At 35.5% G+C, this 15,286-nt stretch overlaps 1 protein-coding gene across 3 annotated transcripts in view; it reads left to right on the forward strand.

Annotated features, from left to right (window-relative positions):
- The window catches only part of VRK1 (VRK serine/threonine kinase 1), a 37,820-nt gene that overhangs the window by 15,470 nt on the left and 7,064 nt on the right, over positions 1 to 15,286 (forward strand). For all 3 annotated transcript variants that reach the window (XM_056346571.1, XM_056346572.1, XM_056346570.1), the window contains exons 8-12: positions 955 to 1,087; positions 2,351 to 2,471; positions 3,558 to 3,616; positions 4,779 to 4,957; positions 9,228 to 9,321. In XM_056346571.1, coding sequence (XP_056202546.1) covers positions 955 to 1,087; positions 2,351 to 2,471; positions 3,558 to 3,616; positions 4,779 to 4,957; positions 9,228 to 9,321 — 586 coding nt within the window. The remainder of the gene's footprint in view (positions 1 to 954; positions 1,088 to 2,350; positions 2,472 to 3,557; positions 3,617 to 4,778; positions 4,958 to 9,227; positions 9,322 to 15,286) is intronic.

Here is a 15,286-nt window from a genome sequence, read left to right on the forward strand (position 1 = left end):
ATGTTTTAAACCTTTTATTTGACAACACATGGAAGTGCTTTGAACCTGTGAAATCTAGCAGAAGCTCATTTTTAAGAATGTATATATACATTATTTCTGCTTGACATTTATATCTAGTTAATATTCTATGGTTTTTCTAATGCATTTTGCTGGACAGTTATCAAATTGACTATTTGGCCTAAATAATATTCTAGAGAAATTCTCAAGATTAAAAAAGAATTGACTCACAAATAGGTATTTGCAGGTGGAAGCTTAAAATTATATAGCACACTGGTAAATTATGTTTGCCTGTCTGCATTGTTACCTCATTCCTTTGTTCAAGAAATCCATCAGATAAGTGTTCTGTTACTTGGAAAAATTGGTCTTTAAAGTGTTGATTGTTCCACCTGATTTACAGAAGTCTTCCATTTTTCTGCATTTTTAACTCTCTTTACTATTCAAACAATGCATATTAGAGTTTCAGAATTATGTATGTCTTCTTGCCCAAATGTTTTAGCTCATGAAGTAAGTAATCTCAGTTCTTTTAAAGTAACTGGTCTTAGTGAGAAGTAATAGTATGTAGTGATGTTCAAATAAGAGAGCTGACTTTAAAGAGAGTAGGACAGTAAGTGTATTTATAAATCTATGAACGTTACATCTTTTTTTTCCCCCCATATAATCTTAGCAGTTATTTATAAAATAACTGACTATTTTACTGTACTTTGTTCTCTGTATCACAGGGAATGACTTGCAGATCAAACTGCTATATGGAAAACAACGAAACCTACCTGACATGTTCTTTTCAAATCATATGTAGTAATCTCAGTAATGCACTGAGAAAGGATCATATAAAGTTGAAAACCTCACCATTTTTAATACTTTTTAAGAAGTTATGAGAATGCTTATACATTTATTATTTCATATTTTTTGTGTCTATAGTTCTTTAATCTTAGAATTCTTTGTGGAAATTACTAGGTGTACTTGGTGGATTATGGACTTGCCTACCGATACTGTCCTGAAGGAGTCCACAAAGTATATAAAGAAGATCCTAAAAGGTGTCATGATGGAACTATTGAATATACCAGTATTGATGCACACAAGGGTGTGGGTAAGGAGGTAAAACTGTTCTCAGCAATAGGCATTTGTGCATCCTTTTCATAAATGCAAAAGAATTTATTTGCTGCATTGAGTTTTGTAAACAACCGGGTTTCTGAATCTATAAAAATATGGTTTTCTTCTCTATGGACTATGCTGCCATCTTTCTTTTTTTCCATTTACTAACGTTTACTTTGATATTAATTTACTGTATTTTTCATGTAACTTTCTTAAATAGACTTCCTTGATTTATAGACTGTTAAGATTTTTAGTGTGGTTTTTTTATTAACTAAGTAGAAACGGAAGAGTGCTTATGAGATCTTGATAGAAAAACAGGCCCTGCTTTCAGGAGATAAGTAGTTCCTGTTGTCAGAAGGATACTGTTCTTTCATATTTGGCAAAGATGCACAATATTCTTTCTTGTTTATAGCTTAATATTTGGAAGATTTTTAAACAAAACAACATGAAATATTATTTTATAATTATAATGACTGAACATCAAAAGGCAGGGAGTGAGAAAAGGTTGAACATGAAAAGGACAGGTCTATGTCTGATTAAACATTGAGGATTCATAGTGAACACCAGTTTTATTCATTATTATTTTTTTGTTTTATTAGCATAGAAGTGTGTCCTGCAAAAATATCAGTTGTTGAAAATTATTATTTACTTCAGGATGAACTCTTGCACCCATGCTTAGAACTGAATGTGAACAAAGATGTCTTGATTTGCCCATTTATATTTCTAGTGTAGTCTGTTGTCAGTGTGCATGTGGTTGTGGATTTGGTTTTTTGGGCAGGGCTTAGGGATCTGATCTGTTGTTGTCCTCTGTTCGGTTTTCAGGCCACATGAAATATTTCAGCATCATGGAATATTTTTTTTTCAGGAGGTGGGGTTTCATCACTATTACCTTTTTAGAGAAGGGAAGTAAAAACTGTTTTGAACAGAAAGTGAATCACTTCACTAACTTGCTCTATTTTTTCCACAATCTTGAGTACTTAAAAAGCTTCCCAAACTGGGGTAGCTGCATCATGTCATGTCCTTGAACAGAAGAAAGGTATTGATAAAGAACTTGAAAATAAAATTATCCATTCAGATGTAGGATTTTTCCTACCTTGCTTTCACACTAAAATAAAGAAATCGGTAACAGATACAGTAGTGTTGTTGGCATTGGCTTTCTATTGTCTTAATGTATTTACAAATTTTAACTGTTGTTAAACCGTGTGCACTTTATTAGCTGCTTTTATGGTTCTTTTTTTATGTGTGCATATATATTTAGCACCATCGAGACGTGGTGATCTGGAGATTTTGGGTTACTGTATGATTCATTGGCTTAGCGGCCATCTACCATGGGAGGATAATTTGAAAGATCCAAATTTTGTCAGAGATTCCAAAATCAGGTGAGAAACTTGTTTTCTCTCTCTTTTGAAATTGAAAATACGAATGAAAATATCTTAGTCTAGAAATGCTTTGTACTTTGAGTATGTTCCCTTTTGGTAAGTAGACTGTTGTTTTGTATACCTCCAGTTTCCCTTCATTGTGTCTCATGTATCCTTGGCTTGTAATTAAACTTAACTTCCACTACTCTGCTGTTGTTGTATATGTGAGATGCTTGCTTATCCGACACATTATTGTCATTTTAGAGTACTGCCATGGTTAAGCCAAAAAGCACTTTTCTTGCTGTGCAAGTAACCATTATTCCTGCTTTACAGAAAGGGAAGTGTGGAGTATGAGTAGCCTTTATAACACTATACTCTGAAGTCAGTGGCAGAGATTAGTACTAAAAGTGGATGGATCTAAAATCTCTTTGAGCATCATTCCAGCTGGAAGGCTACTAATGTGGGATTTCTTTATTTATTTTTTTGTCCTTCTCCCTCACTGTTACATTTCTTCATCTTCCCCCCTGCCCTGCTCAACTGTTGTCAGGTATTTAATACGAAGAAAGCTGTCCCAGCACAGCAGTTTCTGTCTCATTAACAAGTTTTTGTTTCCTGGCTTCCTTGTCTTTACTTTTAACGCTTAGGCCTCCACCAATGTTGGTGAAGCCCTCCCTCTCACTTCCCCTCAGTTATTATTTTGGCAGAGGATCTGCTCTGAATAATCAGCTAGACAGAGTGTCCTGGATCTGCTCTGAATAATCAGGTAGAGAAAGAGTCCTCTAGCCAGAAGAGGCAAGGGGATTGGTATGTGAGAGCTTAAAATGCACCAGTTCTTTTCCCTTCAGTCTTCTGCTTGCTTGCTTTTATATGGCAAGTTTTTGTTCAACAGGTTTTGATTCTTATTTCAAATAGCCTGTCTGGCATTCATCAGGTTCTCAGATGTACTGCACTCCTAAAAATGGTTGTACTAAGTCATACCAAAGTTTTACCTAGTAGTGTTTCCTGTTTCTGACAGCAGCCCAAGCTATGTACTTAGGAAGTTTATCAGGACAGGGCAAGATTCAAACTTTGAAAGAAACAATAGATCTGAATAATTTTGTTTTTCAGATGTAGAGATGATATTTCAGTTTTGATGGACAAATGCTTTCCTGGGAAAAATAAACCAGGTAAGAGGAGCTATTTTAAATTAAAATACTTTGGTTTGTACCATGTGGTAAATGTTCTCTAATAATTTGTTTTAGTGTCTTTTTTCTTTGATGGATTTTACTATTTTAATCTGTTTGGGTGCCATCAAATTGTCCACAACTTCAGAGAATGGCTAGAAGCTCTGAAATTTGTATTTACTTGGGGCATGTTGAGTGTGTACAAGGGAAGTCTATGCTACTCTGTTCAAATAAAAACAGATCAATTCAGTTGCTGCAAAAGGTGAGGAGGTGTCAGACTGTCAGCAGCTTTTTTTTCTGAGAAGCCTGTCTTGGACATTGTACCCTGATCTGTTGCTTCTTTAAGTCCTCCTTGTTTACTTAAGTTTCTATCTATTTTTCTTCTTACTCTTATCAGCAACAATGAAGTGGCATGTGTTAGATCGTTGATTAAGAGAAGTTTAGACTCTTCCTTTTGGCTGCAGTTATATGAACTGCAGACACTATGTTGCTTCTGATTAAAAGACTGTATTAAGTATTTGCAAACGTAAGATGTATAAGTTGATTTTTCACAACTGAATTTCAGAGAATCGAAACATAAAATAGTGCAAACTTGAAGTATAGATCATTTCTATTTGGCATTGGTGATTTGCTGAGTAGGATTTTTTTTTTAAACCTGACTATTAGAAATACACTTTCTTGAGATCTTAAATATTTAGTTATTTCCAGCTACTCCTGGTGATCAGAAGAGTTTTCACTGTCAGATGTGATTTCTCTTTTTTCAGTGGTCAAATGTTTCTTTTTTTATTATATGTTTCAGTGTTGAACTGATAAAGTTCTGAGGTAACACTGAGTTTCCTTTTCAACATTTTAAAATATAGACATAAGAAATACCATGTAAACAAGCATTCATTGGTGAAGATTGGCCTATTACATTTTTCACGACTGACTGTTTTCTTCATTGCAATGAACATGTAAAAAACAGTGATGCTGTCATCACTGGGTAATGAACCTTGGTATAATTTTTTTCTAAATCGTGTTGTAGTAAAGTCATAATTATGAGTTTATAAATAACCATTTCAAAAAATAGCATAAGTAGTGCATGCATAATTTCTGGCTCTTGTGGTAAAAATGAATGATTAAAATGTTTTCAAATAGAAATTAATTGGAGGTACTGTTTCTTTAGATGAAATAGCCAAATATATGGAAAAGGTGAAGCTACTGAGCTATGAAGAGAAGCCTGTTTATCAGCATTTCCGAGAAATACTTCTGCAAGGTCTTAAGGCCATTGGGCAAAAAGATGATGGAGTACTTGACTTGGGCTTGTCAGAGAATGGAGACTTGCAAACAAATCCCATGCAAAAGGTTTTTACTCTAAAAATTTATCAGCTTCTTTTAATGTATTTTTTTTGAGTTAAATAAGTAGGAATAAGTATTGGAAGTAGGTGTCATAAGTACATCCAGTAAGAAATAAGCAAATAGTGAAATGTTTAAGTCCTACTCTTATGCATTATTTCTCTAATTGAATGTCACTAATTGTTGTTAGTGTAATACAGAATGATGTTCGTAGGTGTACTTTCATAATAGGTAATAGCTAATACCTTGACTGAAGTATATAGAATGCGTATATATAGTTGTAATGACATTTGAACAGATGAACATGCAGCTAATTTACTTACTTTTGTTAAATTGGTAAAACTCTAGATGGGTCAAAATCCATGTAAGGTAAATTAAGTCTTGTTTTTGTTTCATATTAGTTTCCGTGACTAGTGAAAAGCTTAGTTTTAAGTAAACAATGTTATGCCAAATATCTGATTCTGGAGTTCACATACTCAATTCACTGTGATCTAATATGTGGTTTATGAGTCTTAATTATGGTGGTAGTCTAGGGGTATTTTATTCCTTGTATTTAAGAAGCCTTAAACTCTAGATTTGGACTCCTATTTGAATACAGTGTAAGATCTTTTTAAGCCTTAAGGAACATTTATGTTAGTTTTTTATAGTAACAATAAAACGTGGTCAAATAATGGAACAATACATATTATCCTGTACTTCAAACTGCATTTATTACTTGTTTATTTGCATTTGTTAATAACAGGTGGGCAGTTTATTGGTTCCTTTAGCATGAACCTAGGAACTGAGAATTATAATACAGGATAATAGTACCAGAATTCTGCCTGCTTACTGATATGATCAGCAGTGTGTTAAAGATGGAGAAAAAGCACAAAAGAAAAAAAGCTGTAGGATTTTAAAGTCTTCTGAGGATATATGTCCACCTTTTCTTACTTTTTGCCTAGTTAGTACTTTGATGAAGATTGTACAGCCATGGTCTCTATACTAATATTTTCTGTTGCACTGAGTGTAAAGATCTGTCCAAAAGGAGAGCTCATTAGCATGAATTCTTCTGTTCCCCCGTGGATCAACATGGCTTGAGACCTGTGCTTTGGGGGAAAAAAAAAATATTTGTTTTTAATGGTTGGCTGGTTTCTTTGCTGAATAAGTTGGCCTGCTGCAGAGCCAACATCTGTGACCTTTAATGTCCTTGTCCAGCAGAGATGGCTGGTGCACATTTCCAATGGAATAAAACTTCAAAAATCTTATTTATTTAGCCAATATCAGTCAAGACTATTCCCAAAGGGTAGGATAATAATTTTCCGTAGGTTCTTACTTACTAGCATCAATTAGGAGTTAGTTTTTTAGATTGGGTTTCTTTTATTTTACTTTTTTTCTTTCAGGAACCTTATGTATGGTCAGCTTGCTTAGTTGTCGCAAATATTTTTAAGCACTTAAAGAAAAGTGAGTGTTACTGGCCTGTTTGAATAAAAACAAAAATTTCAGTTGTCTACTTTGTAGTGCAGTGAACTTTATGCTAGCTACTTCATGCCAGCTACTGCTAGTGTCCAGACAGAATAAGATTGTTTGCTTGAAATCAGAGTTGACATAACCTGCTTGCTTTTGACCAAATACCAGACAGATGACTCTTCCTTCTACATTCTATTCCCTAGGCCTTGTAACACCTATGGTATAGTCTAGGGTAGAAGAATAGATTGTGTCTGTCCTCCTTCCAAGGGTGTATTTTGCACTTCAAGAATGAGTGGACGGAGGCTCTTCAGCAGGATGTCTCCTTTCCCAGAATATGTGTTTGGGAACTCATGCTACTAGGTCTTTCTTCCAGAGGATGTCAGACCTTGAGAGGCTAGGAGAACAGGAAGACTATCAGTGCTAGTTGAGAATGGCTGGACACATAGATACACAGAGGAAGAAAGGAAGAACATAGAATGCCAATTAAAATTATATGTACTTTCAGCTGTGACAGGAAGCTCAACTTGATGACTGTTTTAAAGATAAATTCCAAACTGTTGGAAACTGCTTTCCATAAAGATAATTTACCATTGATCAGTAGCATCTTGCCTTTGAAAGCCTGTATTTTCTAGCACATGCTGAATTCCTTTTGGCATGCTTAATGTCCAATGTGGAAAAGAAAAATGCAGTCTGGCATCCACCCTTGAGAAGACAGTGACCTCAAATATAGAGTATTTATGGCATTTTGGCTGTACTGATCTTTTAATCACAACAGGTCTTAAGACACCTACTTTTCAATTCCTTTGGGACAACCTACTGTAATACTTTCTTAAAAGTGTTATTTGGTGTTCTGAAGTTTGCTGTTTCGTATATAGGAGATAATATTTCTAGCTTCTGTGCAAATAAATTCTTAGAATGTAGGACTCTCTTGTGCTTCCAGCTCATATAGCTAACTGAGCTATGATGTGCATTATATGTTGCATATAAGCATGGTTGTTCTGGAATCTCAGTCAGTCTCCAGTATTGGTATCTGGCTAAAACTCACAGCTGTCTGCTATATTAAAAGTTAACATTTTATTTTTTATATCATGAGTCAAGTTTCCCCACATGTATAAGTAAATGAAACACAGTCCACAGTTCTGCTGGAGGGTTTTTTTGTTGTTTTGTTTTCTGTGTAGTAAATGCATATTGGTTTCTCTGTGTGGTATTTTATGATAGTTTGAGCAAAACAAGAAGCTAACAGTACCATGTGTTGAAGAAAGTATCTGGAGCTCCTGACTAAATTATTTAGGGCAATGACCATATCTTTCTTTTATTTAGTGCTGAAGAATTGTTGGGAAATACTGGGAGTAAACTAAACTGGAAAAATACGAACCTTAGTGATTTGTGGTTCCTTCTATTGTTCAGTTTCAGATGCACAGATGTCGCTTTTGTCAGATGAATGCTGTGTGATTTCTGCTGCTATGTAATTCACCTGCATCAAGATTAAGAAACCACTTTTTATTAAATAAGCTTGGAAACAAGATAAATGTATTTTGCTTTTGTGTGGCGTATATTGGATATCTGCTTTTCTGATGAGCATTTAAAATGTTTTCTAGTACAATTGGGAGGAATGCATTATTTCTCATATAAAAGCAGTACAGCGGTGAAATAGTCCTCCTTAATTTTGGTCAGAATGAACAAAAGTGTCTGTGTTTATTCCTGCCTAATGCATCACAAATCTGCTGACATGCTAACCTTGGAGTCTTGGCTGGCGGTAATCAGGCCTGTGCACCGGCAGGAAAGATGTACCTAATGCACTCCATCAGTGCAGTTTGCATATGGAAGTTCTCACAGGGGAGCTGCCCTGTGCCAGCTGAGGGTTACCTGCCCACTGCAGTTATTGTATGTAATTATCGAACCAATCTGTTCAGCCCAGCAGGGTTTAGATGGTAATCATGAAGCAACACTTTGGAAAGGAAAGATGTAATGCACTCTCCCCTTCTCTCATGAGCTATGTGAAGTTGTAGCCACTTTTAAAGCTGTATTAGTAAAGCTCTAGTCTCATACAATTAAAAACAAAAAAAAAAAAGGGAGACTCTTCCAATGTCCATCAAAGTTATTGTCTGATACAGATATAGGTCAACTCATCCTTTGCAAAAATCACATGGCTTTAAAAAAATAACCTTTCCATAACCACCTTAAGAATACTTTGCAATAGTAAGATTAAGTGTAATACACAGATAATAACAGTTCTATCCATTTAGAGGTTTTAAGATAATGTACCTTGAATAGAGTTCAGATTTCCCAAGTACCTTTCTGTGGAACAGAACCAATAGTTGCTATTAGAGGAAAATAATAATGTACTGTCAGTGGGTGTTAGCTACTTCTAAGCTGTGCAAAGAAAGCCATGAGAAGCAAGGATCCAGATAAACTTGACTTTCATGAGGTGTAATTGCTTTTAAAAAAAGCAATTAACATCAACTTTGGGTAAAGTGTTTTTCTGTGTTCTTTAAGATTTTGCAGATTGCTCCTTTCGTAACAGTTATTCAATGTAAATAACCCCCCCAGGTTTTAATCATAAAAACTTCTGTTTTCATACGTGAAAATTTCAGCCTCTAATGTGACCTACAGGTACGGGAACTCAACTTTTAAACTATCTATTGCCTACTACTAGTATTCTTGCATTAATAAATCTGCTGTATAGCTGGAGACATTTTATAATATATGAAGAAATAATGCTTATAATTGGGGAATATCTTGTGAGAATAAGATATTTTCTACTTTGTGTGGTCTTTTCTGGTCTTGAATTCAGTTCCTTTTTTTTTTGTTTGTTTGTTTTTTTTTCTAAAAGAAAAAAAGAAAAGTAGCAGCTGCAGCCAGTGAGAGCACTGAAGCAGAAATGGAAGCTACAGGAAGTCCAGAAGAAAAGAAACCTACTTCTTCTAGTAAGTCAAAAGATTGTTCTCACAGTCACATGTACTGGTGTGGTAGGTTAACCCTGGCTAAGGGCCAGACTTCCACCCAGCCACTTACTCCCCTCCTCTGGAGGACAGCAGGAGAAAATGGGATGAGAAAACTCATTGGTAGATACAAAGGTGGGGAGATTGTTTACCATTTACTGTTGCAGGCAAAGGAGACTCAACTTGGGGAAAATTAAATTAAATTTATTGCCATTTAAATTAAATTCGGGTAGTGTCAAGGACACCTTTCCTTCTCCCAAGCTCAACTTAACTCTTCACTGTAGACTTATCTACTCTACTACCTGTGCGGTGCAGGGGACATGGAAGGGATGTTACGGTCAGTATATGGCATTTTCTCTGCTGCTCACTCCTCCACACATTTTTTATCTCCGCTCCAGCGTGGACTCTCTTTTGGGCTGCAGTCCTTCAGGGAAAAAATATGTGGTCCAGTTCCTTCAGGAAATAGCAGTCTGCTCCAGTGTGGTCTCTCCCATGAGTTGCAGGGGATATCTGCTGCATCCTGGGTTCCTTCATGAGCTACAGGGAATATCTGCTCTGGTGCTGTGCAGCACCACCCCCTCCTCTGGCCCTGGTGTTCCCTCTGCTGTTTTTCACTTTCTTCTCCACACTGCCACCCTCTGCCTGCCTGCTCAGTGGTTTTTGCCCTTAAGTGTTCTCACAGAGGTGCCTCACAAGTTTGGCTCAGCTTTGGTCTACAGTGGGTTTGATTTGGAGCCAGGTGGGAAGGACTGTCAGGCACAGGGCAGCACCTGGCCTCTTCCCGCAGAGGGCACCCCTGTAGCCAACCCCAGCTTACCAAAACCCTGCCACATGGCCACATATACCCAATACAATCATTTACCTGCAGCAGTTCAAGTGCTTTCAATCTTGCATAATTTCTTTTTAGATTAATAAAATTGAAATATTTGAACTTTCTGTATCAGAAAGGTATACTTTCCAATTACATGCTGCCTAAATCTGGTAGAAATGCTAGGTGATAAAAAAATGGTGGTTGCAGCCTGCTCTTTTGCCATCATTCATTCCCTTCTCCATGCTCATTTTTGTCTTTCCATCTTGTCCAACTCACTGTCAGAATGTGCTGACTCCTCAGGACTTCTTCGTCACAGTGTGGTAAAGCCAGGGGCTCTAGCAGTAGCAGCTTCCAAAAGTGAGTGTATTTACAGTTGAGGAAAGGATCAGCTATAAAGATAGAAAATGCTGAAGCTACATTTCAGATAATTTGGTATAGTTTCAGTGTTGTCTGGAAAAAGTCATGGACAGATAAAGTAGGATTATTCTAAGTCCAGGATTGGAAATCTTCAGTAGATTTGTATAAGGTATGTGTATAGTGAGTGTCTAGTCAAACTTTTCTGGATCTAACCTTCTGACTCCTTTATGTAGATGTGAACTAAATTAAAGTAATTGCAAGCATGTTTTTCCTAAAGAATTTTTGATTCAGACTATTAAGTAAAAGACCAGGTGTTGTCCGTGATCAAGTAGTCTAAAAAAGTAATGCAGTAGCACTGGAGTCTATCCCAAAACAAATCCACTTGTTTAAAAAAGGTTTGATGAAGGAGTATGGCATTATACAGGAAAATGTAGCATTTCAAAGACGGTAATATTATTGGTAAGTTATGGATTTACCCTAAAATATTTACTCAAACTATAGTACAAAGTACAAGTAATTAAGCTAATGGTATTCCAGGAGGTGACAGTGCTCTGGTCATTTTCAGCTCACATTATAGAATTCTGATCATTATAATCGGTGATACTTTTTTTTTTTTTAATTTGAATGCCTTTTGTATTGTTGACTTCCATTTATTATGAATTTTCTAGTCTACCAGTGGCTGAAAAAGTGTTAATTAGATTATGCTTTCTCTCCAGGAAAAACGAATTATTTGAGAAGATGTTGATGTTTGTTCATAGTTTTAGCATTTTTGATTTTATTTAAGACTATAACAAAATATTAGATATGGATGACTATATTTTGGTTGTGATTTGATACACATGAGCAGAATATACTTTCATTTTATATGATATATTAGGCTTCTCTTTTCCTGGAATGTTAGATTGAAATTCTCATGGATAGAGATGAAAAAGAACTTGAGGAATTGTAATCCAAGTGGTGATATCAGCTTTTTGTAAATGCTGTTTCTTTCAGACTAAGCAAAGGTATTTGGGAGGTTATATATGTAATTTTCACAATCCAGTGCTTAAAATGAGTGGGGGACATAAGCTTAAATTTAAAAACTCCTCTTGCCAATTCAATAGAATTACAGGTGAAATGGTTCTAACTTCACCTTTTTGTACTACCCATTTTAATGAATACCAAGTGAGGGGAGTATATCAAATGATTTCAGGTGAGAAGTGATATATGCACTTACTCATTTGGTTCTCTCCAGATTTGGAATTAAAAACTTTACCACTTACTACATGATTCATAAATCTGTGTTGAAGGGAAGTGCAACTGTTTCATAATCTTATGATTCTGATGCATTTGACAATTTGAAAATGGCTGATTATTATAGAAATATTTAAAACTGTTTCCAAATCTGACTAGTTTATGTTACCATGGACTTGTTTCTCTGTTATGTAATTAGTTCTGTGACTAAAAAAGTATCCTGAAATTTACTGTCCAGTGAAATGGATAACTTCTTGATACCTCTTAATTGTAGAACTTGAAGTTTAGTTATTTAGCTATTGGACTTATCAGCACTGGTGAGAAGAGCCAGCCATGCAGCCTCTTGCTGCTCAGCTGCTCAGTATTAACTGCATCTGACTATGCAGTTTGTCTAATCCAGTCAAAAGATTAATTGTCCCAAAAAGACCCTAATCAGCTGTGCAGCAGTTTGAGTACACCAGGGTGCTCAGTGGCTACAGGGACTCTGTCAGTAATGAAATCTGCCACTGCTGAGGCTGGGGAGCCCCCAGGCTTGGTGGAGGAGCAAGAAAGCATGGCACTGAGAAAAGAAAGGACAGGCATCTTGAAATTCTTGCTTTTTCCTTCTGCTCCCCCTGGTTGTTCTCAGCTGAAGAGTGGCTGCTTCAGATGAGTTCCCTGAAGGCCATTTTTTTCAGTCATGTTGGCCATCAGTGTTTCTGGAGCTGTCAAGCAAGAGTGTTAGACTCTCTAGACACAGAATTTTAGAAAGCTCTCAAGAAACAAGCTCTGTTGTACTTCCAAAATAAGATGAACAAAATTTAGTGGAATTCTGATATAATTTTTTATTTAAATTAGCCTGTTATCAGTTTCCTCTTTTTTTTTTCCCCCCTCTGGTAACTGGAACCCGTATTCTTTCCTGAAAGGTGGAATTTTGAGAGGTATCTTTTAAGGTAATATGGATGATGTTGAGGTATTATATCAGTCACTGTTTGTCCACCAGAAAAAATGCTATCAGAAGAAATGATGCTTATTTGAATGAAGCTTTTTTCATGCTGTTACAGCTCTATTTTGTGTATCAGCTGCCTTCATGTATAATAGTAAAAATATACAGGCTTATATGTGATGGTATTAAAGCAGAATAACAAATTTTGACATACACTGTACATATTAAGCATCACTTCTGCAGGTTTGTACTGCGTAATATTAATAAGACTCATATGCTTATTTTTAATCAGTTTGCATGGAATAGGCAGCTAGTATAGGGAGCTTTGGTGAAAATGGCATAAATGCTGGAAGAGTTTAATGGGAATTTGTAAGTAATCCTAGGCTCAAAGCTACCAATAGAGATAATACCTCTACCACTGGCAGATTTTTTTCAGTCGTGGGATTGATGGTGATTGGGTTATAGAAATACAGAATTTTTTTAGAATAGGATTTTTAACACCAGCCTTTTTTATTTTCTGTTGTGATTTTTTTAAAACAATTTTGCAGTTTGTTAATTGGGACAGTATAGAGAAATACTAAAGTAATCATGGTAATGAAAGTACTGTATTTCTGTAAAGGACTTTTTTTTTTTTTTTTAATAGTCAGTGCTGCTAGGGGTAGGAATTGTGCGTGTCTGCATTGCTGAATAGCATCTAGCATGGTAAGGCCTTAACTGGAAACTTGCAGTATAAATAAAATACTAAATACTCTTGCAGTATAAATAAAAACTATGTAAAGAGCTCCAAGGAAAAAAATGGTTATACTGATGGATTGGTTAGAAGGCATTCCAAAATGGAGGTTTATTAGTATTACTCAATTAATAAGTACTTAGCTTTTTTTATTTACATTGCATGGCTTCTTTATTCAAGCAAGATTTATTCCTTAATGTTGGATTAAATCTACACTTAGGCTCATTTTTATATTTAGAGAATTATTGGCCTTGTCATCAAGCTTTAGAAGGCAAATCATACGGTGTTTTTTGAGCTTGTTTATGGCGCCACTTGTTACTTGTCTTTCTACTCCACACCAGTGCTCACATTATAGGTAGATATTTTTACCTCTTAATTTTATACCCTAATGCAGACATTTTCAGCAAAACCTGTAGCTGTAATTGTCTGTTACTCATCTTTTCCTTCTTGTGAAGGAGTTGATACTGGCTGTTATCAGTAATATGCTCCAGGAGTAAGTGGATAGTAGTTTTACAACAGTGTATCCATTTCTGTGACTAGTCACCTAAAGATCTGTCCTTTTCTGTGCCATTCTTAGCCTTCCCTTCCCTGTCTCAGGAATGTTGCAAGTTAAATGTTCTAGTATGAGAGTTACCTGATCTGGTTTTAGAAGTTAAAATTAAAAGCATGTGCTGCTGTGTTGTATCTTGAAATTAACATCAAGATTTGGGTTTTAAAGCAGAGAAATACTCCGCTCAGTTCTCAGAAATATTGACAAACTTGCTTCTGTATTTTGCATTAAGTATATTCAAACACGATATGAAGTGATCTGTCTTTTTATGGCCTCCCCCAAAATTGTTTGAGGATCTTGCAAAGCTATTTAAAGTAGAAGAGGGGTGGTAGAAGGTGCTTTTTAAGTATAAAGATCTTGGAGTATTATGGATAGGAAGGTTAAAGTAAATCAGATACCAAACAAATCTTTGTGGTTCTTCCTGAATAATGGTTTTCTGTGACGATTTGCAAATGACGCGTTCACTGAAAAGCACCTTGAACGTGTGTCACTTAATAATAATAAAGCAGCAACATTAATGTCCAAGATGTATGGGAGTATTCCTGTTTACTCCTGTCTCTGCTTAGAACACAGTTTTCTACTTAGTCTTCCTTAGTATTTTAAGCTTATTTCTATACAATGTCTTCAGAATGCTTCTAGCATTTAAATGTATTTACATTTTAAATGTGTTTAAGTTCCTTGTTACACTTCACAGGACTGTCTTGTGTTTGCTGCTAATAAAAAAGTATTAAAACAAAACAAACAAACCAAAAAACCTTCTGAGGAAAATTTTTCATGGAGTAAGGTTTTGTATAATGACTTTACATGTAGAACTAAATCATTTAAGCATAAAAGTGATGTCTGCTTTTTTGTTGTTTTTCTGTAACCTGAAGATGTATTGCAGTATGCTGAACAAGTGTTGCAATTCAAACTCGGATATAAAATTTGCAAGTGAAATTTTTCTACAGGAAAGAGAGAAAAACTGTACTGCAGTGACTCAGATTTTTACAGGGTACTAACCTTTTTCAAGATTGCAAGTTATACATTTGAATTAAACTTTTGTTGCTCCTTCAAATTGCTTTGTGGTGGTGAAGAGGGATATTTTAAACACATGCTGCGTGTGACTGCTGATTTATATGTGTATGTACAATTGTGTTTTGGAATGTCTTCAGTAAAGCAATTTTTGCAAATGGAAGTAAATCAGTTTTATCTCAAACAATTCTATATTAAAATTTTTAAAGCAGCACTCATAGATTCAATGTTATCTTTAAGAAATAGAAGGCATAAAGTCATTGAACAATACGTTCTTTTGTCCTGATGTTTTTCCATATGATAATGTTGAAACATGTCAGCTTCATTTGTTGT

This window comes from Falco biarmicus, chromosome 7 (genome assembly GCF_023638135.1).
Source record: "Falco biarmicus isolate bFalBia1 chromosome 7, bFalBia1.pri, whole genome shotgun sequence".
Lineage (NCBI taxonomy): Eukaryota > Metazoa > Chordata > Aves > Falconiformes > Falconidae > Falco > Falco biarmicus.